This window comes from Astatotilapia calliptera, chromosome 17 (assembly GCF_900246225.1).
Source record: "Astatotilapia calliptera chromosome 17, fAstCal1.2, whole genome shotgun sequence".
In the NCBI taxonomy this organism is placed as follows: domain Eukaryota; kingdom Metazoa; phylum Chordata; class Actinopteri; order Cichliformes; family Cichlidae; genus Astatotilapia; species Astatotilapia calliptera.
The window spans coordinates 29,016,753-29,039,298 of record NC_039318.1 but is presented as its reverse complement, the minus strand read 5'-3'; the positions used below and the strand labels follow the sequence as shown (position 1 = coordinate 29,039,298).

General features: G+C 41.9%; 1 protein-coding gene across 13 annotated transcripts in view; it reads left to right on the top strand.

The window, feature by feature from the left end:
* wnk1b (WNK lysine deficient protein kinase 1b) overlaps positions 1-21,256 on the top strand; it is a 93,986-nt gene extending 72,730 nt beyond the window's left edge. For 8 of the 13 annotated variants that reach the window (XM_026146914.1, XM_026146915.1, XM_026146916.1 and 5 more), the window contains 22 exons: positions 1,346-1,416; positions 1,637-1,787; positions 1,966-2,082; positions 2,786-2,908; positions 3,053-3,104; positions 3,313-3,447; positions 3,850-4,726; positions 4,919-5,238; positions 5,323-5,381; positions 5,797-5,853; positions 8,330-8,444; positions 8,526-8,599; positions 8,750-9,037; positions 9,155-9,405; positions 9,623-9,698; positions 9,788-9,905; positions 10,442-10,639; positions 11,041-11,133; positions 14,294-14,335; positions 15,932-16,104; positions 16,491-16,547; positions 17,116-21,256. In XM_026146914.1, the coding sequence (XP_026002699.1) occupies positions 1,346-1,416; positions 1,637-1,787; positions 1,966-2,082; positions 2,786-2,908; positions 3,053-3,104; positions 3,313-3,447; positions 3,850-4,726; positions 4,919-5,238; positions 5,323-5,381; positions 5,797-5,853; positions 8,330-8,444; positions 8,526-8,599; positions 8,750-9,037; positions 9,155-9,405; positions 9,623-9,698; positions 9,788-9,905; positions 10,442-10,639; positions 11,041-11,133; positions 14,294-14,335; positions 15,932-16,104; positions 16,491-16,547; positions 17,116-17,541 (3,873 nt within the window). In that variant the 3' untranslated portion in view covers positions 17,542-21,256. The other 5 variants (XM_026146917.1, XM_026146918.1, XM_026146920.1 and 2 more) reach the window with 5 other exon arrangements.
* Positions 21,257-22,546: the final 1,290 nt, after the last annotated feature.

Below are 22,546 nucleotides of genomic sequence, written 5' to 3'. Positions count from 1 at the left end.
TACGAAGTTCTTGTTTTTTAATCTGAAATGCACATCCTGGAGTATTGTTATATGATAATTCTGTTTGTTAAAGTTTTGCGAGTAAGAAATGGAAATGCACAGCTACAGTTTTGTGTTGTTTTAATTGCCTTTTGTGGGTTTAAGTGTAACAATATACAGTCAGTTAATAATTGCTGGAAAAACTTACGCGTCTTGTTGGTGGAGTGAGTTAAAAAAATAGAAAAAACATGTTGAACCTGCAAAACCAAATTTTTTGATTAGTTTAAAAATAAATATAATGTCCTGTGGAACTGATCAGTAACTCTTCTTGGTTCATATTGGTTCGGTTCATTGAGGCGTTTGTTTATGCACAGCTTTCTTAAAGTCCTGCCACAGCATCTCAGTCAGGCTGGGGTCTGGACTTTGAATGGGTCATTGCTGCAGCTTGATTCTTTCTCAGCCACTCAGAATTGCTGATTTGCTGTGACATCATTGTCTTGTTGCATGATACAACTTTGGCCGAGCTTTAGGTGTGGGACAGATGGCCTCAGATTTGACTTTAGCAACTTTGGTACACAAAGGAGTTCATGGTGTGCAAAATCGTCACGTCTCCACTGCCGTGCTTGACAGTTGATATGCTGTGTTTGCTTTTCTCTATACGTGGTGCTGTGAATTACGGTCAAACATCACTACTTTGCTCTTGGCTGTCCATGAACATTGCTCCACACGTCTTGTGGTTTGTTCAGATGTGGCTTTGAAAACCTAAGCTGTGCTGCCATGTTCTTTTTAAAGAGAAGAGACTGTGTACTCCATACTCGGTCACTTTCTAGTTGTACTGTCATGAACTTTAGAATTTAACATGCTAACTGAGGCCCGTAGAGTCTGAGATGTGGGTTGGGTAATTCGCAGTTTCTCTGAGCGTTGCACCGGCTGTTCTTGGGGGTGGGAGGGTGGAGGTAGTGGGACACCTGAATGCTCCAGATGAACACTGGCTGATGATCAGTTCATCAAGTCCATTTGATTAGCAGCACCTGGCTGCTACTTAACCTCATCATTTCTTTGAAAGGTGTAAGTGTGGACTTGGTTTTTCACAAGTTTGAATAAAGTTCTAATTTAAAGGATACAGTTTATTCCATCCTTGTTCCATATTCTGTTTTTGACATTCTCAGGATTTACTTGAACTTCTGAAAATTACTTTTCTTATAATCTAGCTAGCATTTGCTTCTGTTTTTACACCCGCATTAATTGTTATAACTTCCTGCTATTTTTCCTTCCCTTCAGTGTTCCTGATGTTTGTGGTGACACCACACCCGTGTGTGTCATGCGTAGTTTCATGCATGTATCTGTGTGTATGTGTGTGTTTCAGCCTGCCTCACAATCTTCAGAGTTACCTCAGTCCCAGCTACAGCCGCCTCAAGTTCTCTCATTCATAGAGAGGTAATACTTGCACGTACACACACACACACACACACACACACACACACACACACACACACACACACACACACACACACACACACACACACACACAGTTACTCTTCCCTGAAATCAAGGCAATTTCTCTGAATGACATTTAAGCTTTGTGACATCTTTCTCTCACTCAGTGCTCTTTTTAGGTCTTTCTCACTTACTGTGTTTTGCTTATGTTGTACCTCAGTGGCCATTCTGAGACTTCAGGTTTGAGCGACGGCAACGAGGGAGGAGGAGGTCGTCATGAAGGGCGCTCGGCCAAGCGACACCAGAGACGTTCTGTGCGAAGTCGATCACACCATGAGAAGACGACCAAGGCGAAACTCAATGTTCTCAATGTAATAGCGCACACCTGATAAGTCCTGTGAGGTCAAAATTAAAAACAGGCCCTGTTTTCTACTGCACCAAGTATCCATTTAATGGTTGTTAGAAATGTGTCACTTACAGTAAAGTTATTTATTTCCATTCATTATCTTTTCTTTCTGTGTATGTATTTCTTGATGTGCTTGCATGTAGATCTCCAACCTTGGAGACAGGGTAGCAGAGTGTCAGCTGGAGACCCACAACAGGAAGATGGTGACCTTTAGGTTTGACTTGGATGGAGACAACCCTGAGGAAATTGCCCAGATCATGGTGCACACAATATCACACAACGACTCACATCCACTGTTTTTGATTCATTTCCACTTGCTCCAAATTATAGTTGTTCTAAAATTCTGTATATGAATTGAGTTCTGAAGGATTTCGTATAGTCTAAGTTCTGTTAACCAATTACTTTTGAGCAGACTGCATACATGTAAACAGCCCACGTGGAGAGCAAGTTTGTCATTAGCTTTTTTAATTAAATAAATTTAATTCTGACGTTGCAATCTAATTAAAAATGACTATAGTACTTTGTATGACCCGTCAGTGGAATTGCATGTTTCAACAGCACACAGTTACCAGAGTGGATATTAAACAATATTTCCTCACAGCTGACCAGTTACTACTTTGAATATGAGCGAATGTTGGCTCGTCAGCTTCAGCCATCCAACCTTCACGTTATACTGTCTGTAAATCCCTATTAATAGCTCTGTATTAAGGCTGGATTGTTTTTACGTGCCGGCGCGCCTGCTATCTGCTCTGCGTCATCCAAAACCACTGAAGTACATGCTCTAGTCCTTGCACTTTCATGGAGAGTTCTCATCAGACTCTCACACAAGGCAAAACTACTCGTATGTTACCTCACACTCATGTAGGAAGAAGGCTTATATAAAGAAATATTGCTGTTTGTGACTGATTATATTGCAAATTCATAAGCGTGTGACTAAGCGTGACCTTTTCAACGTGCATGCAGGTCGAGAGTGAGTTTATCCTGGAGAGCGAGAGAGAGTCATTTATTGAACAGGTCAGAGAGGTGATAGAGAACGCTGATGAGAAGGGTCTGGAAAGAGATGCCAACAGCCAGACAAAGAAAACAGTGAGTCTTTATTTTATTCACTGCTGCTGCTACTGAATTTTTATAGCCTGTCTATGGTGTGTCTAAACTTACTGGTCATCTCTACCTTTGCCTCTAACAGACCAACTGTCATTGTTTAATGCATGCTCTCTTGTCGATCTGCAGATGGCAGGTGACACGCAACAGCAGAATCCTGCAATATCTGCCCCCATGCAAGGTAAAATAAAATAAAAAAGACGAAAGAAAAAGCCTTAAAATAAAATAAATCCGAGACCAGGTTTATTGAGCGGCAAGGACCTTCAGATCTTCTGAATGGAAATCAATAAATACACTTTTGTAAACACCTTTTTTTTTTAGCCTGAAAACCTGCAACAGAACATGTCATAACATATCCAGGCCGTGTCTCACTCTTCTGCCTTTTTTAGGCATCCCACCCAGTCCATCTGCACAAGTGGTCCACTCGGCAGGTCGGAGATTTATCGTCAGCCTTGTACCCGAGGCGAGGCTGAAGGAACAAATGCTTCCCACCTCTCCTTCTCTTGCACCTCATGTTGAGACGGGTAAGGATTGTGTGCATTTGCGTGCATTACCTGTAGAGATCGTGTGTTGCCTGAGTGGCCTTAATTGTCATTCTATCACATGAATTCACATGAAGTTGAATAAAAGAAACAGAAACATTCTAACTGTATTTTCTGACAGTGCTGATCTAATTTGCCCAAAATTGCCCAAATTTGTTGATTTTAGATATGTTTTTAACATGATTCTTAATTGATAAGGTGTAATATAGCTTACTATGTATGTGGTACACTGGCTGAAATTTCAAATTTAATGGCTCTGCACACTATGTAGGGTGTTCTAAATAATTTGGTTACAGTGACCTATAAATCGGTGTAATCTGGGTGGAGCTAGGAATTACATATAATCATGTGGTGGCTTAAAATAGTTTCCTTTTTCTCTTCCAGTTTCTCCACCTCCATCACAGACTCCAGGTCAAGGTTTGGGCTTGTCCCATTCTACAGGAGCAGTCAGCTTACACCAAGCATTCTCTGAACTCCGACAGAACCAAAATCAGCTTGATTCAGGGCCCAACACTGCCCCACCCTCCATCCACTCCACCCATCCTCCACTTCTGGAGCCTGCAGCAGCTTCTGTCCCTTCACAGAGTAGCACACTCACTCCCACTGTGGATGCCGCTGCTGGGCATGTCCCTTCTAATTTAAACACAACACAGGATGCCTCTCTTCCTCCTCTTTCTGTATCCTCGACCCCTTCCGCCATCCATCTCAGTCCTCCCTGTTCCTCTTCTCCTCCCCCTACAACAGTGAATCAAAGCATCCTTCAATCACAGGTACTTCCACAGCCAGTAACTCAGGCTGTCTCACAACCCCAGACACAGGTACAAGCACAGCCTCAGCCCCAGGCTTTCAGCCACCCTCAGTCCCAGACAGTTTCTTCTGTCAGTGCTGCTTCAGTACCTTCCACTTTACCAACAGTGGTTCCCCCTCAAATGCTCACCTCCCCTCCTCTAGCCCACACTATTCCTTTTGTGTCCTCCCCGCCCTCTTCATCTCTTATAGCCAGTGAAGTCTCCTCTGATCATTCATCAGTCTTGCCAACTCCTTCCCTGACCTCCTCAGTCATCCCCACCACTGCCATCCTAGGTCCCCAGCTCGCGCCCTCTGTTGTCTCCCTCCCTGCTCCTACTCCCTCATCGTCCGCTGGAGGACTTCTGCCGGTGACCACAAATGTCCCCACAGTCCAACCAACTTTGGTGCACTCTCAGCCTCAGACAGCAGCCCTGGCTGGGCAGACGCATGCCCACAGTGACTGCGAGCCCAGGTGAGAGGTGGTCACTGTGTATTTATTTCTATTTTATTTCTATCCATATATATACACACACACACACACATACATGGTCAATTTTAGACTATATTTTGTGTGGAAAAGTTCTTGAATTCTTACTTACTTATTAACTTATTTACCCATAAATACTGATTATTTCTGAGACTTGTTGTCACCGATCTCCTTCAGATGTGAGCACTCCTCTGAGTCGCAGTGCAAACCAGACGACATCCAAGCTCTGGAAATGAAGCTGCGCTCTCTCTTCATGGACCTCGGAGGCGGGGTGCCTTCCACCCAGGGAGACATCGTAGCTGCTGATCTGGCTGCTGTGGCAGGTACCTCGTCACCAGTAGGACCTTGCTCCACCTCCACCACGTCTGTCGCAGCATCTGGCTCCAGCCAGTCAGCCATTCCTCCTCAACCCCCTTCCAGCCTGGCGCTGGGATCACTGGGATCCCCTGCTCCAATCCAGGGCCCTGGGACGCCTGTCTTCACCCCTGCACAGTCTAGTAGGAATATTTAAATCTTTTTTATTTAGTGGTGGTAAATCTTCTCTTCTTTTTATTTAATGTTGCTTTCTGCATTTTCTATAGTCATCCCTGTCTCATTAGGCCAGACCACTCCATCCAAAACGCCCTTATCCAGAGTACCGGTGAGTTGTATAATTCTAAACTTTTTCTAAAACTAAAGGTTTTTTGAGATGTAGTTCAATAATTTTTTGTAGTATGAAGTGTCGTGTGGTCAGACAGCATGTGCATGTTAGCTAATTTTAACTACATATTTTTTTTAATTGTTTGGAAGTCACAAATAATGTAGAGATAATAAAAATAATGGGAGATTTGCACAAGTTGCGATCAATGAAATACCAAAATCTTTTTTGATCGCACCTAGTATGTCTTCCACAGTTTTTCTCCCCAATTTCCTTAAAACTCATCTGGCATGGAAATTCCTTGTAACATTCTTAACCATAAACACTATTCTTGTTATCTCCTCTACAAATCTCTTCTCTTGTCTTTCTCATTTCTCCCACTCCCATGCTTTCATCACTTCTCTTTCTCCGGGATTAGGCCAGTTCTCCTCCTTCAGAACTCCCGCCACCCTTCCCTGGACCTTGTGTAATACAGGTGTTCTTTTTTGGATCATTTTTTAAGACCGATGTGTCTGAAACAGTGCAACACTGTTTATAGACTGCTCAGTGTGTTTGTAATGTCTTTTTGCAATAGCTTCATCGGATTTAATTTGTGCTGTGCATAAGTTGTGCTTCTGCTTTTTTTCTGCCCTTTCTAAATTCTGCTAAAATGATTCATCTCTCTGAAACAGCAGCGTTATTACAGCCAATCTTGAAAAACTCTAAGATGAGACACTTAAAGGCCCAAAATAAAAAAGCTGCAGAGATGATACATCTGATACAAAGCCTACAAGGACAGTAAAACTTAAAAAAAGAAGAAATCTAATGAAATAATTACATTAAACAATTGAGTAATTTAACTTCAGTGTTACTTTAAAAAGAAGTCAAAAGCACATAAATGCAGTGTCAGGTGGGTTGGTTGACAAATGAGATAAGGCAGGAGTCTCTGTGGACTACGATGTTTGCAGATGATGATGAGATGATCTTTAGTGAAAGTAGGGAGCAGGTAGATGAGAGCCTGAAGAGGCAGAGGAATGTGCTGGAGAGAAAAAGAGTGAATATCAGTACAAACGAGACAGAAGACGTGTGTGAATGAGAGGGAAACAGGTGGGAAGGTGAAGTTGCAAGGAGTATGTGTTTAATACATGGGGTCAACCATCCAGAAGAATAAACAGTGCACAACAGAGGGAAATAAGAGAGCGCAGGCAGGGTGGAAAAGGTGGAAATGAATGTAGGGAGAGAGGACAGAGGACACGCAGAGAGTTGGTGTGACTAAAGTGGATGCCAGGCGATCCATAATGGAAGCTGCTGAAAGAAGAAGACGAAAAAGTCTCTGTGGACTTTTAAGATAAAGACTGGGAAGCACATGGAGCACTGGTCAAAGAGAATGACCAAACAGATTAAAACAGTTTGCCAGACAAATGCAGCAGTGAGCAGTTTGAGCACCAATGACTTCAGGACAGACAGATAGTGAACTGATTTCAGTTGCCAGACCGTGAATGCTTCAGTTTAAAAATAGACTTTCCTTTCAACCAGACAAGCACATTGAATAAATAGAGAGATGTGACATCTAAAACAATCTGATCTGCCCGGATACAACATCCCGTCCCTTATGTAAGTCTCCTGGATGAGACATGTCTCGTTTGATTAAGATAATCCTGCTGTCGTTGAAGTTCACTTGGGATTTGTTTTTAATTATTTATTTTGTAATTGTAGTTTAATTGCTCGAGAATGAATGGCTTTGCGCAGCTTCTGGATCACATTGTTCATTGGCGAAGGAGAGAAATCAGATTTTTTTTTTTTTTTTTTTTTTTTTTTTGGTGAGGAACGGTGTTAAAAATGACAAATTTTAGACTTTAACTGGTCCTAATTTGTATGCTTTGCCAAGTTTTGAGGATGGTTAAAGCATCCAGTTGGACCAGAGGTTAGTTTGCATTTTTAGTCAGATGGTATAACTGGAAGTATTTTAATTACAGTTTGCTTGGAAACGTTCATTTAGACTAGAGGATTTTTAAAATAAACTTCAATGATATTGCACCCTATAAAACAGTGTTACAAAATCCTTGACAAAGAGAATGGAGCATGGTGTATATTCAGGTGGGCTATGAGATCACACACAAGGGCGATCCAGCTCATTGCATACCAGACGATGGCTCAGCTGACTCAGCTACACATCAGTAACATCATTGGTAAGCAGTTTATATAGGCTGCACCATATAAACTGCTTCAGTCTTCCAAAGGTTGTAGTAAATCTGCAAACCGCTGCAAACCCTCTCCAGCAAACCTGCCCTTTTTAATGTTGTGTCTGACTTAATCAGTGTGCCGTATCTGTTGTCTGTTCCATATGGGAGGTTTTGCTGGTGCTCTCGTCATGTCCAACTTTCCATGTATGAGTGCAAAGAAGCAGCAAGGTCCCAGAGTTGAGCTTTGCTTGGAAATATGAATTGCTGCTGATAGAAACAACAGTCTCCTTTTACTATTAGAATACCAGCTTACCTATATAAAACAAATATTCCATCCCTGAAAACAAAATTACCATAAAAGCAGAAAATAAAGACTAAAAAACATAATTGCACTGAAAAAAAAGTCCAAGATTGTGCATACATGAACGGTGATTACAAAGATGGCCTTGATTATGCAATTCTTAGTTTTCCAGGCAGCGAGCTGCAAAATAGAAGGAAGCCAAATGCGAACCAGATACTCAGCAAGAACCTGCCTGCAGATCTAAGACTGCAGTCTAACTCACAGCGGAGCAGCACTAAACAATTAATCAGTTTAGCTGAGCTTGGAGTTTGGTGTTGCTTTAATCCATAAAATCTTAAAATCAACTGAAATGTTTGATTCAGTTGGCTGATCTGTGCTTATGTTGCTAATCAACAGCTATTAGTAAAAACCTGCGTGGCCAAGCCTGCCTCTTTTTGCATGGTTTTTGTTCTTGCATGGTCTAACAGTTTATCTGCCCACCTCTTCAGTCTCAGCAGCCTCTGGAGGACTTGGATGCCCAGTTAAGGAGAGCGTTGAGTCCAGAGACTGTTTCTGTGGGCGGTCAGGCCTCCCACATTAGTGTGGCTTCAGTTGGACAACCAGGTATGTTCGATTATACCCAAATCCTAATGTTATATTTTTGTATCTGTGTGATTTCTAAAGTATCCATCATATGTTCGTCAGTTCCTTTTCCAGTGGAGGAAGAAACTTTGTCCTCTCCTGTTCATCCCCCTCAAACTCAATTAGGACGATTTAAGGTAAAAGATCTTCAACACGAGACACCGCACATGAATACCGTCTGCATGTAAGGCTAGCATAATGAATATACGCTGGATCCCAATTGATAAGTAGGATCCAAGTGTTTCTTTGTCTCATAGCCTTCTTCCACGTTTCTCTTCGATGCTTAGGTCTCACGGGCTATCGAAGAGCCCGCTGTCCAGCGACCGGCCTGCACCGAGTCTTCCTCCACCACCTCCTCCACTTCATCTTCTTCATCATCCTCTACTCTCTCGAGCCCAGAGAACACATTGCACAAAAACTCCTCGTTGCCTCTGAAAGCGGAAGGAGCAGGAAAAACAGGAGACGTGGTGGACGGGCCCCCTCACAAGACTCCCGTTGGATCCCACCACCCCTCCCCTCTAACATCCCCTTGCCCCTCCCCCAAACCGCCCACCACCACCATAGGACGCTTTCAGGTAATCGTTCACTTTATTTTCTCTGCTGCCTCCTTTCCTTTTCGTCTTTTGTCCTTTTTCCCAGTTTTAATTCTCTCCCCTCCTCTTGTTGTTTTGTTCATATTTTCAATTTTTTAGGTTTCTCCTAAACCCGAGGCCCGCGTTGGTAGATTCTCAGTCAGTCGTGCTGAGGAGGAGAGTCCTCCACCTGCTGCCAAAGCTGCTAATGGACCCAGCGATCCTGGCCAAGTTTTGACCCCAGATTCTACCCATAAAGCCTCTCTGCCGAGTCTAAACAACTCCTTCAATAACTCCTACATCAGCAGTGACAATGACTCGGAATTTGAGGATGAGGACTTCAAACGGGAAGTCACTCGCCTCAGAGAGAAGTGAGTTATCCCTTTCTCATTTTCTTAAAGTGGAAAATAGATTCACACGTCCATTCTTTGTTTTATTGTCCACCTTTGCTTCTTTAGTAAGGTTAATGGCTTTGAAAAACTTGATTTTTCTCTCCTTCTCGTGCGCTTTTCTTCTCCTCCTTTTCCTTCCAAGAATGATTCCGTTCTTGTTACTTCTATATATCTTATTTTACTTTTCACCCACCAGGCACATGCGTGAGATTCAGGAACTTCAATCCCGCCAGAAGGAGGAAATAGACCGTCTGTTCACCAGGCTGGGAAAGGTAACCAGCGAGTAAAAAACAAAAAAACTGCAATTAAGGCAGCATCACAAAAAAACGGAATGTGAGAATTCTTCCTTTTGGCGTTGTAGGTTCCTCCGCCTTCAGCGATCCCTCCTGTTTTGACCTTGACTGGCAGGAGGAGACGGCCCACCAAAAGCAAGTCATCGAAATCGTCCAGAACCAGCAGCAAGAGTCCATTACAGCCAGGTAGGCTTTGGTGAAAAGATGAACACATGTAAAGGCTCAGTTCATTCAAAAAACGATTTCCTTCCCACACACATGTGAAAATAGTTAGTTTCTATTAACAAAATAGACAAACTTGAAAATACTGACACTACCAGAGCATGAAAAGGTGTTCTTCTAATTTGGTTGAACTGACCCTGAACGACCTTAATCTTGAACCCTAAGCCCACTACAGCCAGGACGGTTCAAAAACCTTTCGCTAACATTGCATCCTCTCTGTGTTTATGCATCCATGTGCACATGTATGTATGTGTGTTTATCTGCTTGTGTACACCTGCACGTGGGATCAGGCTCGGAGCTTGAACATTTCTGACTGCTTTCTCCGTCTGTTTTTCTCTGTGTGGTTGTGTGTGGGGGCGTGTCTCTGTAAATGTCTGGGTAAATGGGTCTCTTTAACTATCCATTACCTTTGTGTTTGTGTGTTTGTGCGTGTCTCTCTACTTTCTGCGATTGGTCCTGGCCTGCTCCTTCCTCTTGCCCATGCCTTCTGCTATCTTCAGGCAGCACTCTATCCGCCCAGAGCGTCCCGACTATGTACCCCGGCCAGCTGGCTCTGCTAGCCCCAGGAGGATTAGCCGATTCGAACAGCAGCACTCTGCTCCAGCCCCTCAAACCCTCTCCCTCCAGTGACAACCTGTGTTCAGCCTACACCAGCGACGCGGCGCTCTCTGTGCCCAGCCTGTGTGCTCCCACCCCAGGTATGCATCCGCTGAGAGTCCCGGGCCTCGTTGCATCTCCGCAGCATTAAAAGTTCACACAAACAGCTTATTGGATGCTTCGCATGCAGATTAAGACAAATGCATGCTGTTGGTTTGTCTTCACTCACTCACAACAAGATCTCCCATCTCTTTCTGTTGTTCTTTGTTGAGAGAAAAAAAACTGTGAGGGCTAACTCAGTGTCCTTTCTGTGTATTCTTCAACTGTGTCTCTTTTCATCTTTTCCTTCTCTTCCTTCTTCTTATCGTGTCTTTTCTCAATTTTCTCTCTTCGGTTTTATCGCTCTCCTTTCTTCTCATTTCTCCTCCCCTTCACCTCTCTCTTCTCCGTACTTTCCTCATCTCCTCTCTCTTCCCCTTCTTTCCCTCCTCCCTCTCTTCAGGCTGTGTAAAGTTCAGCTGGGGTTCGGAGCGTTTGGCCTTCAAGCCTGGCGGCAGGAGGACGCGCTTTCTGAGTACGCCCTGCTTGGCTCTTTGTGTGTAACGCTCTATTTCTTTGCTCTTCTCTTTTATCTTTACTTACTTTTGTTTAATTTTTTCCCCCCATATATCCGTCGAGTCACAGTCATCCTCTCCTGTGGGTTTTCTTCTTTGGTGGAGGAAGACCCGCTCCTTCTGATATCATCAGTGCTCTGCAGAAATCTGTTAAATTTACAAAAAAAAAAAACACGCAAAGTCAGTTGAGTAGACATGAACATCAAACTTTGTGGTTTCAGAAGTTGAAACCTGAGTATTTTAGTTAAACAGACAAGCAGAAACAACGTTTTTACCTTAAAAAAGGTTGTAGGTGCATAAAAAAAGTAAACAATATAAGATCTTACTGCAGGACGCAAAATGTTCAGACAGTGATAGTTCTTCACACCCAGATCTTGCGGCAGTCATCTTTACATACTATTTCTTCATTTGTAATCTTGTTTCTTTCTTTGTCTTCCTTGCCAAAAATGTTATTTTTTTAACTTCCTTGCGCCCTTTTGGCTATAGTAAATAAGAATCGTTTTACTATAATAAGGTCAAAATGACTGAAAATGACAGAAAGTTTCTCACTGTCTGAAGATGCAGTGTGAAGGCCCTGAAATGATCAAAAGAGACACTGAGTTAGTGACACTGAGGCTTTTTTCATTTTTAAACAAGCCCATGTCTCTAATCAAAAATCCGGTACTGTGGCTCTGGGTCATAAAAATCTAAAAATCCAATGAATCAGAAATTGACAGCATTAGCAGGGAACTAAGTTTCATTAGACGGCTCCTGGTCAAAGCCCTTATCAGTCCTGCTTGATTGATGACAATATGTTGCAGATTAATACCGCAGAAATCAATTTTAGAGCTACTTCTAGCTTCTACTGCCGCTGCTCCGTCGCAAATACAGCAGAAGAGCCGATTGACCAAACATATCTATGCTGTTGCGATAAAGTTTGCTGCATGATAGCAGTTGGTTAGTTTTTCCGAGAATTTAGGAGGAAAAACTTAAGGATGACGGCTTCATTTGAATTGACCCTTTAAAGTCAACTGTATCATATTTGATACATGTTTACAAGTTTTTGTCAGTTTTTGAGTCTTCTAGATCATCAGTGTGATGATGTAGAAATGAACTGCACGATTAACTTTGAAGGATGATGTAGCAAATATGATACAAATTAAAACTCATCATTTATACATCGTTTAATTCCCTCACAAAGTTCACTAAACACTTCATTTTCACAAAGCTTGAATTTTCAGGCGATTATTTTGTGATTCGGGCTTTAAAGGGCTTTAAAGGGAAAGCTAGTGAATACAGCAGCTAAACATGGATTTTACAAGCAGCTGGAGAATCCTGTACATTTATACTTAGACCTGTAACTAACGTTCTTTGTGACGTTATTCAAGCTCAAATAAGCTTCTATCCTAACAATAATCATTACAAACATTCTCCCTCTGATCGATTTCATCTTCGGTTCTAATAAATTAGAGACAGATGAGGCCGTTTTGTTTGTCTGCTGGTATTAATTTCAAATCCTGACTGCTTCCATTTCTAACCCTTATTTCCAAATAGCGAAGGACGGACATGTTGATTATTTTAGCTTTTCTTTCATGTGTTTTGAATTTTTTTAAATAAGCAGTTTGTTTTTACATCAATTAAGCACACTTCAAAGCTTGATTTCTATTTTACTCTTAATAAAGTGTTTCTATTAAACCTTAATCTGTAATGCTCAAATGTTTTGTGCTTAAGGGACGTTTCTGAATGCTTCTGAACCCTCTGCAGCTCAAACCCTGTCTCTCCCTTCCTTCTTTCCTTTCCTCACTCGGTGTCCTCACCGCCCGCTCAGCCGTCCCCATGTCGCTGCATCAGCAGGAGTGGAGAGAGGCATACCTGGGTCTTAGTGGACTCGAGTTATTCTTGTTCCTTAACATAGTTTTAAAAAGTCTAGAATTGGATTCAAATTCTTGCTTATAATCAGGGTGTGATTTTATGCATCCCTCTCATTTTTATCGCTGCACTTTGAAACAGTCTACAGCACAAACTTCAGTCTAATGGGGAGCTGATTTCACTTTCAGTGCTTGCAGTCTTTTTAAGTAGAAATTTCACTGCATGGGGCGGGCTTTTCATTGAGCCAAAAAGCACCGCATGTTCGAATCATCTCGTTGAACTGCAGCTATGCATGGGGCCGCTGTCTGAGACATCCTGCAGACGTTACTCACATGCGGTGGTGCAGCTGCTATGATAGGCTGACAGAAAGTAGTAGGTGCACTCCTGTGTAAAAAGAGCCGCTCTAAGTCAGTCATTAAAGCAGGCTGTTGTCTAAGTTTGAGACGTAGGATTGTACTGCAGCAGAATATTTATTCAGCCTAACAATTCTTTAGACTGACAGTAATTTTTTAGCTTATTTCATATTAAATAGTGACGTTGATGCACAGATAGATTTGAGTCTTGCTTGTATCATTAGGATTGATTGGATTGTGACTGAAAGCACAAACGTGATGCTGAGAATTTTGCACATTAATTTCAAACCAGAATCCTTTTTTGCACAAATCCCACCCTGTTTATAGAAAGTCTGAAAATCAAAGTCGATTACATTATTTGACCCAGGTGTGGTAAGGCCCTGTGAGCTGCAGAGAGTATCAGAATCACATGTGAAACCAGGTTTTGGTTTGCCCATAAGCATCTTAAAGCCACAGTACACATTTATGGCACATGTGGCTGTGTGCAAAGGCAAATCTGAAATTTGATATTGTTATTAAATTGAAAGTAAAGCAATGTCAATAGCTTTGGTTAAATAATATGTTCACCTCTGGGCTAAAAGTAACTGTCGACTGAGGTCTGCATATCTGCAGAAAATTGTCTGTGTATCTTACCATTGTCAGAAAATGCTTTACTCATTTGTGTGGTTGTACATTAAATAATAATAATAATAATAATAATAATCAGGGGCAAAGTCTCCTCCACTATTTGCTTTGTGTTTCTGGGGACATGTTACATTGTGTGACAGGTTTTTAAGATGTTCCTGGGCAGCTCAACACCAAAGTCTTGTTTGTTTCAAGGTCACATTATTATGCTTATACCTGTCACAATGTGCATTGTGTTTGGTTGTTGTGTGTTGTGGGCGGGGCTTAACTCTGACTCTCTCCCGATCCCTCCAATTGTTGTCTTCCGGCCGCACAGGGAAGATGGTGAAAAAAGTCTGCCCCTGCAACCAGCTCTGTAGTAACTATCTCTCTTTTTGGTCTTTCCTCCCTCCCTCCATCCATACCAACTCCTCCATCCTTGCACTTGCTCTCCCACGCTTCCTCCCGCCTTCTGACGCCCTGTCGGTTACAGCTCCGACCCTCTGCCAGATTTGAGATCCGTTAACTTCAGTTATTTCAGCTAAGACGAGCTTTGCAGTTTCGATGATGGCGTTTCAGGGAAAGTCCAGTTTGAGGGCCGAAATAACTGAAGTGTGTAGCCTTAACAGATCTAAACTGACAGCGCATGCACCTGCAAGCTCTCCCTCTCTCTCACACACGCATATAATGTGCCAAACACTAACACATACAAGCTGCCCCTCCCGTTCCTCTCAGCCTTCACCATGGCTTTTGGCTTGGACTACATAGACCAGAATCCCATGCTGCTGCAGTCGTTCATGACTCAGCGTCTCCTCATTCTTATTTTCCTCCATTTTGTTTAGCATGACATGACAGTTTATTTCTATTTATTGATTTATTTATTTTTGTCAGACCAACTGTATAATCCTTGACAATCCTTGCATATTCTGCCTGTTCTCATTTAATATCTGATATGAACAAATCATGTCAATATTTAACGCCCATGCTCATTCTGCTGGCATGGCTTTGGGATGATCTTGTATGCAAAGGAAGTGCATCAGCTTCGTGTGATTATAAGGGTAATGTGCAGTTATGGGGATGTTTAAAACATAAGAAAACATGATCTATCTGCAGTATGTGTATATGCTTTTCATATCTTTATGGTTTTCCTCGTAGCATTTATAAATGAATCTTTATCTTCTCTTCCACAGACCTAAATTATTTATAAAAATTGCATATTTACAAAAGATAAACCTGTATTCTCAAAGACTTGTCTGCAGTATAAGGGATCCAGAATTAAGGGACTTGAAACTGTTGTTTGAAGCAGCAGAGTGTGCAGCGTCTTGTAGCAAAGAGCTTATTTCACTAGCCAGTGTTTGGTGGTTTCCTATTGGACTGATAGACCAGCCCTGTCATTACCCATCATTGAGCACGGTATGGGGAACACACAGATGCCAAAAAGCCAGCCTGCAGTGTGTGCTTTTTTTTTGGAGTTTAGTCTGCATTAAGTTTGGTAGTGGGTGGGAAAAAAAACACATAATACTTCCTGATACAGAGCTTGAGCACCATCTAGTGTCTGGGAAATGTATTCAGAGTTAAGAGGTGCACTGCAGGGGCATTTTGAATGCTCTACAGGCTGTCCAGTGTGATCTGATTCCTTGTTATAAATAAGATATATATACTATAAAGGGTTCAGCATTTATCCTAACTGCCAAAGTGCCCTTCCTCTGCTATCATAAGTTGTCTCTTATTCCTGTTTATCATCATGATCTCCATCATTAAAACTAAACAATGCAGTTCTGTGACCATGTCGACATGCTCAGCTGCCCTAAACCTCCTGACCTGACCAACCTCTGTCTGCCCTTTGTGGTTAAGACAGAGCCGCCTGCCGCCAATCACAATCATCCAGATAACATCAGCTTTGCCTCACCTTTTAAACATTATCTCACACTATTTGCTCTTTTCCCTCCTCCCTTGTGTCTATCTTGACTCTCAGGGACGAATAGCACCAATGCAGTGAGCGGTTCAGGTGGTTTGGGTCAAAGCCAGGGGGGTTCTCAGTGTCTGGCCCCCAACATGCCAGCCCCACACCAGAGGAAAGGAACCTTCACCGATGACCTTCATAAACTGGTGGACAACTGGGCCAGAGATGCCATGAACCTCTCACAGGTTTAGTGCTGTTTTTGAATGTATATTTTAAAACATAGCAAGAGTTTTCATATCAAAGAAAAATATATTTTATCAGTGACTCAGCAGGTCCCATAGTTAGTTCACTAGATATGAAGACAGAGAGGAAAGAGCTTAAACTCTGAAACCTCCTTTTTAGAAATGCAAATGTGTTTGATCTGTTGAAGAAACCTGATCCAAGGCCTTTTGGATGTATACAAAAAGTGTTAGCCATAACTTTGTGCCTTGCAGTGTTAATCTTAAGAGAAAGGTCATGAACATGACAAATATTTTTTCTGTTATCAGTGGACATGGAAGCAGTTTTTTGTGATTAATTATATATTACATCATTATGTTTGTACAGTAAATTAAACATTGAACTGTTTCAGGGTAAGAGGAGTGCCAAACAGCTGCAGCAGGCTCCGGTGCAGGGACACAGCTATGAGGTTAATATTAAAAAACACCACATCGCATCATTTCTGCACTAAACTCTTAGAAAAAACACAAAAAGCTGTTTGATCCCTGCCTGCTTTACTACATCCAGATTTCTGGATGATGTGCTATTGTATTCCCTTAACAACTGATCTTTTGGTGTTTAATTAAAATGCATTATTTTGCATCATGTGCCATTTAAAACACAGTAAAATTTACACGTTATTATATTACAATGTGATATTGATTTTTCAAATTGATACTTTTTACTTTTCAGACATGCAAATTCCCAAAAAAATGTTTTGGTTATTTAATTATTAAATTCCACCTGACATGAAGCAAATCTGCTGTGTTGGTGGTGCAGAGAATAACACAGTTTGTTTAGCTAAGATAAATGTCGCATGGCTGTATTTTTGGGTTGTTTTTTTTTAACTTACATTTTAAGCAGGCTTGGTTAATAATAACTCTTTAATTTTAACTCCTTGAAAGACATCTTTACCTAGCACAGGGAACTAGAATCAAATTATTTAAGAGAAAAATGCTTAATTTTGAATTTTGAGTGACGTTTCTCCTCCCCTGCAGGTTATCCAGTCAGCCAGTCTGGGCAGGAAGTACTCCGCTCCCAGCCAGCTGTGTCCCAGCAGCATAGGTGGTTCAGCCCACATCCCAACAAACTCCAGCACCGCTACCTCTCTGGCTGCCCGAAAGGGCTCTTTATGCCACCCTCCTGCCTCCTCCACTCCACCCCAACCCCAGCTTCCCCAGTTCATCCACTACACCCCAACTGCTGCCTATAGTGCACAATGGTCTGGTCCGGCTCACAGCCTGTCCACCCCACACCAAGCACCAACACAGCCTCTGCTGGTCAGTACCTCCCAACCCCTGGGCCCCTACCCCACGCCACAGGGCCAGATTCCAGGCCAGGGGCCACTCCAAGCTTTCCATGTGACCAATACCCTGCAGAAATCAGTCAGTAACCCGGGAGGACCCAACTTGAGGACCACGTAGGGCTCAGAGTCGGGGCCGGTTTAAATCACGGCCTGAGAGGACTGGTGTGAAGTGGAGTGTTCATCGCTGGATTGACTAGAAAGTGTGATTGATTTTATTTCTTTTGTTGGGAGAGGGGGGTTGAGACGGGGGTAGGCATGCGTGTGCATGAGAAGCCACTTCAGGCTGCACTTCAGAGAAAAGCAGTGCAGCCTTTCTGCTGTGGGCTTGTAGCAAAAGAAAAAGACTCAGAGTACAATGATAAAAGGCCAAAGAGGTTCTGACAGGGTGTGTGGGCTTGCTGTCAATAACTGTCTGCATGTTTGCTCTAATGGCTGGTTTACACTTGTTGGATTTCACGCTCTGACATGAGTTAACATATCTTTACATAATATGGGTTAGTGAGCCGTGCTTACTAGACAGACGACATTACATCAGGCTCAGGAGGAGGAAGAATGTGGTAGCCAGCTTTTACAAAATCCAACTTGAGCCTTTGTGTCTGTGGAGTACCTTCTCATCAATTCCTGCTGGTACTGATTTTAAGGCCTCTGCTATCCATGTTTATCAGTCTCTGCTAGAAATCCCAACAAAAAAACTTGCAAATATGCATTTCTTCCATTGGGGGTGAGCATTGCTAGTCCTCACATTAACCGATATTGTTGCTTAGCGTTAGGAATCAAAATCGTCAGTGTTTCTGACAGCAGTTAGCATCCTTAAATCAAAGGATTACAGGAGGAGATGCAAATGGCAGCAGATAGAAGGGTGAGGTGAGAGCAGAAGACGAGTCCGCATAACTCTAATCGAATGTTTCAGGAAGTCGTTTGGAAGTTGGAGAGCCTTCCTAACCTTTAAAAGCACAAAGCGAGTCAAGATTAAATCAAATACATATCGAGACTAGATGTAGCCCAGCATCTCCGCCGTCTTCTTCTCCCCCTCCCCACCGCTCAGTGTGGCAAAGTATTCAAGCAGGTAGAGAGAGATGGAAGTGGGAAAGCCCTCCATCAGCTTCCTGTTTCAGCTCACTTCATGTCGATGGGGTCCCAAACGGGCAGAACAGATGCTTCATGACTTCTTTCGTCCCTCTCTCTTCACCTCCCTGTTGCAATTTGAAGCAATAACAGCAGAAACCTTTTAGAAGAGGACAAAAAAAGCCCGAACACAAGAGAACTCAGTGTGTAAAAGTGACCTTGTTATCAAGATAATATCCATGTATAGTTCGTGTCTGTTTTTTCGAATGTCTGCTATGATGATTCCATTTTTTTTGTGTGTGTCGTCGGGTTGGTTCCCTTGTTGCCCCCTGCCCCACCCACCTACCGCCACCCCAGCTAGCAATCTGACGCATACACATTCACACACCCACGCAACTCTTATGACATTCATATAAATACACAAAGCCGCATACAGTCATTCACAGACTCATGTAAATACACTCACGCATAGTTGGAGGTGTAGCAGCTGTCAGACTCATGGGCCGTGCCTCAGTTCTTAGTGTCATAATTAGGTCGTTTTCAATATCTGGGTTGAAATGCAATGTACATTATTGTCATAATTATTGTTGTTAATGATTGTTCTATTTAAAAAGAAACAAAAAACAAAACCGTGTTCTGTCAATGGACCTGTTATATGTGCACATCGCTGTATGATGTGGAGACACTGTGATTATTGTTGTTTGTTATTAGCAAATGTTGTTGGACAACATTAGTTTTAGGGTGAATTTAAAAACAAAAAAAAGCATATTTAGAATAGTTTTTCGGGGTCCTTTCGCTTTCAATTCACAGCTTTCCACAAACAAATTTTTGGAGATCGGTAACCCCTCTCTCTCTTTCTCTTTTTTTCCAATAAGCGTCCTTCTGTCAGTTTACTGAGGACACACTTCCAAACCAATGCCTTACCAACAACTAATCAATCCGTTTTTTTCAGGTCATCTCTATAAACTGGGTGAATTGAAAGCCGAAACTGACCTGAGTATAAAGACAAACCGGCGTGAACGCCAGGATAGTCGATATTTAGATAATAAAGTAAAGCTAGCTATTTTTTTTCATAATACAGTACTTGTCTATCAGACACTTTAAATAGCCCTCCTCTTCCCTTTCTCCCCTGGTTTTGTTAGATGAATGTGAATGTATAAAAACCAATGGTGTCCATTTTTAATGTACTTGAAAAAAAAAAACCCTGTCTTTTATTTTTGCTTGTCTTCGCTCCCCCTGACCCGTCTAGAGCCTCTAGTGATGGCTGGAGGTATTAAACTAGTGCCTTGCTTCCTTCCTGTTGCTTCTCCATTGGAGGTTAAAGTGAGCACATTGGACAGAATTTGTGGAGGATATAAGGTTGTTGCTGTGAAGTTTAGCGGATGAGGCCTGCAGTGTATATGTGCGCGCACGTTTAGGCCGGCTTGTGATGATTCCTCCTGAGTGTATTTTTTGCAAAATGGGGAAATTTGGAGTGAAATGCTCTGCTGCCGTTTGAACGAAGGTTGAGATTGACGTCCAGAGACGGAGAAAGGCAACCGTTTGTTATCAGTGTTGTTTCTATTGCTGTATATATATTTTTTTTCTTCAGTTTTAAGGAGGGAGTTTATTGAAGATTGTATTCGAAGCTTGGACCACTCTGTACTTTGACCCGAGTGCAGCATACTTGCGGGGAGAGCATGCCGTGGTACAGTGACATAATGTTCTTTTTAACGTGAGATCAGCTGATATTAAAGACTCGTTTTAGCTTTCTGTCAGGATTTGAAACTCTGAGACCATCAGAGCTAACCAGGAATGTGATATAGGCCATGATGTCACGCTCTACTGTCAGAATAATTTGGGTTTACTGAAATATTGTGAGAAGCGCAGGCTAATGGCCCTGTTTAGGTATGTCTGAAATCTGTTTATACTTGGCGTTAAAATGTATCTGGAGGGATCAGATCACATGTGGATGTGGCACTAAATATAAAAAGGACCACCAAGGCACACTGTGATAGGCTGAGGTAGTCTGCAGTGCATCAGGCCACTTCTTTTGAAGTGTAAATATCGTTGTGCCCTGATGCATCCCCCTCAAGGACTTCAGAGGAAAGCATGTCACTAGTGCAAGATGTACAGTATAGGTCCTTTTTCCTATTGTTCTGCCTCCTTTGCAAGTCACAAATGAATTATCTGTGTTTGTTTGCTAGCCTTTAACTATCTAGCAAAAGTCACATATACAGGAAGTAGCCAAGCAGTCAGCTGGACACTTTCAGACACGGTAAACAACAGCTGTAATCTTGTGATCCGGTCATGCATTAGATGCATTAGTCAAACCGAGTCTAAAGAAGGTTCGGTATATCTAAATAAGCAGCAACCTAACACTTGAAAATGCAACTTTAAAAAAATGTAGCCAAAAAAGTGTTTGGTGCATATAGATACTCTGTGACATCATCTTTTTCTGATACATTTTAAACTAGTTGGAAGTAACTAGCTGGAAGAAAGAAAGGAATAAAGAAAAACAAGGCAGTACTTTGTCAGGACCCATAAAAATTCTGCAAAAATATTAACGAGGCAGCACAGTTGTCAGCTGTCTTTACAGAAATTGAAAAACCAACAAATAAAAGTCAGCTTTAACGAGTTTTTGAGTGAAGGTATGACAGAGATGATGGCAGTCATGATGATTGATGGATTTAAGGGAGTACGTGCAAGGCCTCTGGCACCCTCTACTGTTTTTTTGTTTTGTTTTTTTAACCTGTAACACAAATTAAACATTTGGTACAAACTTCAAAGCTTTGCATCTTTCCATTGCTTTTTTCCAGATTGTGTGTAAGTTACTTTGTAAAGTTTGTGCAAAAGAGCATAGATCTTTTTTCGTTATATTCCTCGAGAAAAATAACGCGACATTTTTTACTACTTGGCAAGTTTGGTTGAAGCTGTGAATAGTCATTGAGCCACTTTGCTTCTGAGTTCTCAATATAAGCATTCTGTCAGACCTTTAATGATGCCACAAACTCAGTGCCATTTGATTTTTTGTTTTTGTCAGTGGAGGAAAAAAAGTGGCGTAGTTACCTGCATTAATTCACTGGAGCTGTTTAATTTGCCAGGTATCATCCTGGATCTGCACTTTGCAGCTGCAGATTTGAGGTTTGGTCATATTTTACTGTCTCTCTGTTACGCAATGATTACAATAAAAGGAATACCTGCTGCGCTGCAATGCCCTTGCATGCAGTATTAAAACTGTCACTTTAATAATATCAATATCAAACTGAGATTACAGTAGGTTTTGACGGCTATGCCCCTGCTGGAAGTGGGTGCAGTTATTGTGAAGTTTTGGAGTTGTCGTGGAGGAATTTTACTGTGAAAGGCTCGAAAGTTTTCCAGCACAGGCACTCTTATTGTGAAGTTTCCTCGAGTTAAAGTGGAAAAGTAGGATTGTGTGTTTCAGGAGAGGCGTGCACGGTGTAGCAATAGTTTGAACTCGCTTGCATTAGAATCAGTTTCCTGTTGATGTGTTTTCCAGTTTTCGCCTCTTCAGGACTCGCTTACCCTTTACGCTTTTCACTGTAGAAGTGCCCACATGTAAAAAACAAACAAAAGAGAGAGAAAAACAACAATAAAAGAGATTCTGCCTTTCAGCGCACACACACACACAAAGCCACAGTCACAGATACATGCAACTCCTCGCTGTTTTATGTAGCTTGCTCCTGTGAAATGATGTGTTGAAAACAGCAACAGTTTCTGTGAGCGTTGCTGAAAATATGTCGATTTTGTTTCTTGTCTCTCTCCACTCTCACATTTTGTTTTTTTGAATTCTCACTGTGCCGTTTTACTGTCTCTACCAGCTCCTAATTTAATTCATTGCTTTCCTTTTTCTGTATCGTGGTTGACGTTGTTCAAACATGGTCGGATTTTAAGTAAACAAATATGAAAGAATGAAAGAGAATAACAAAAAATAAATAAATACATGTAAGGAGTCATCGACAGCCTTTAATGGTATGTTTTGCACTAAGTATAGAGTGTTCAAGCTTCTTATTAAAAACAAAACTTTGCGCTTTGCGCTACAATACAATAAATTTGTT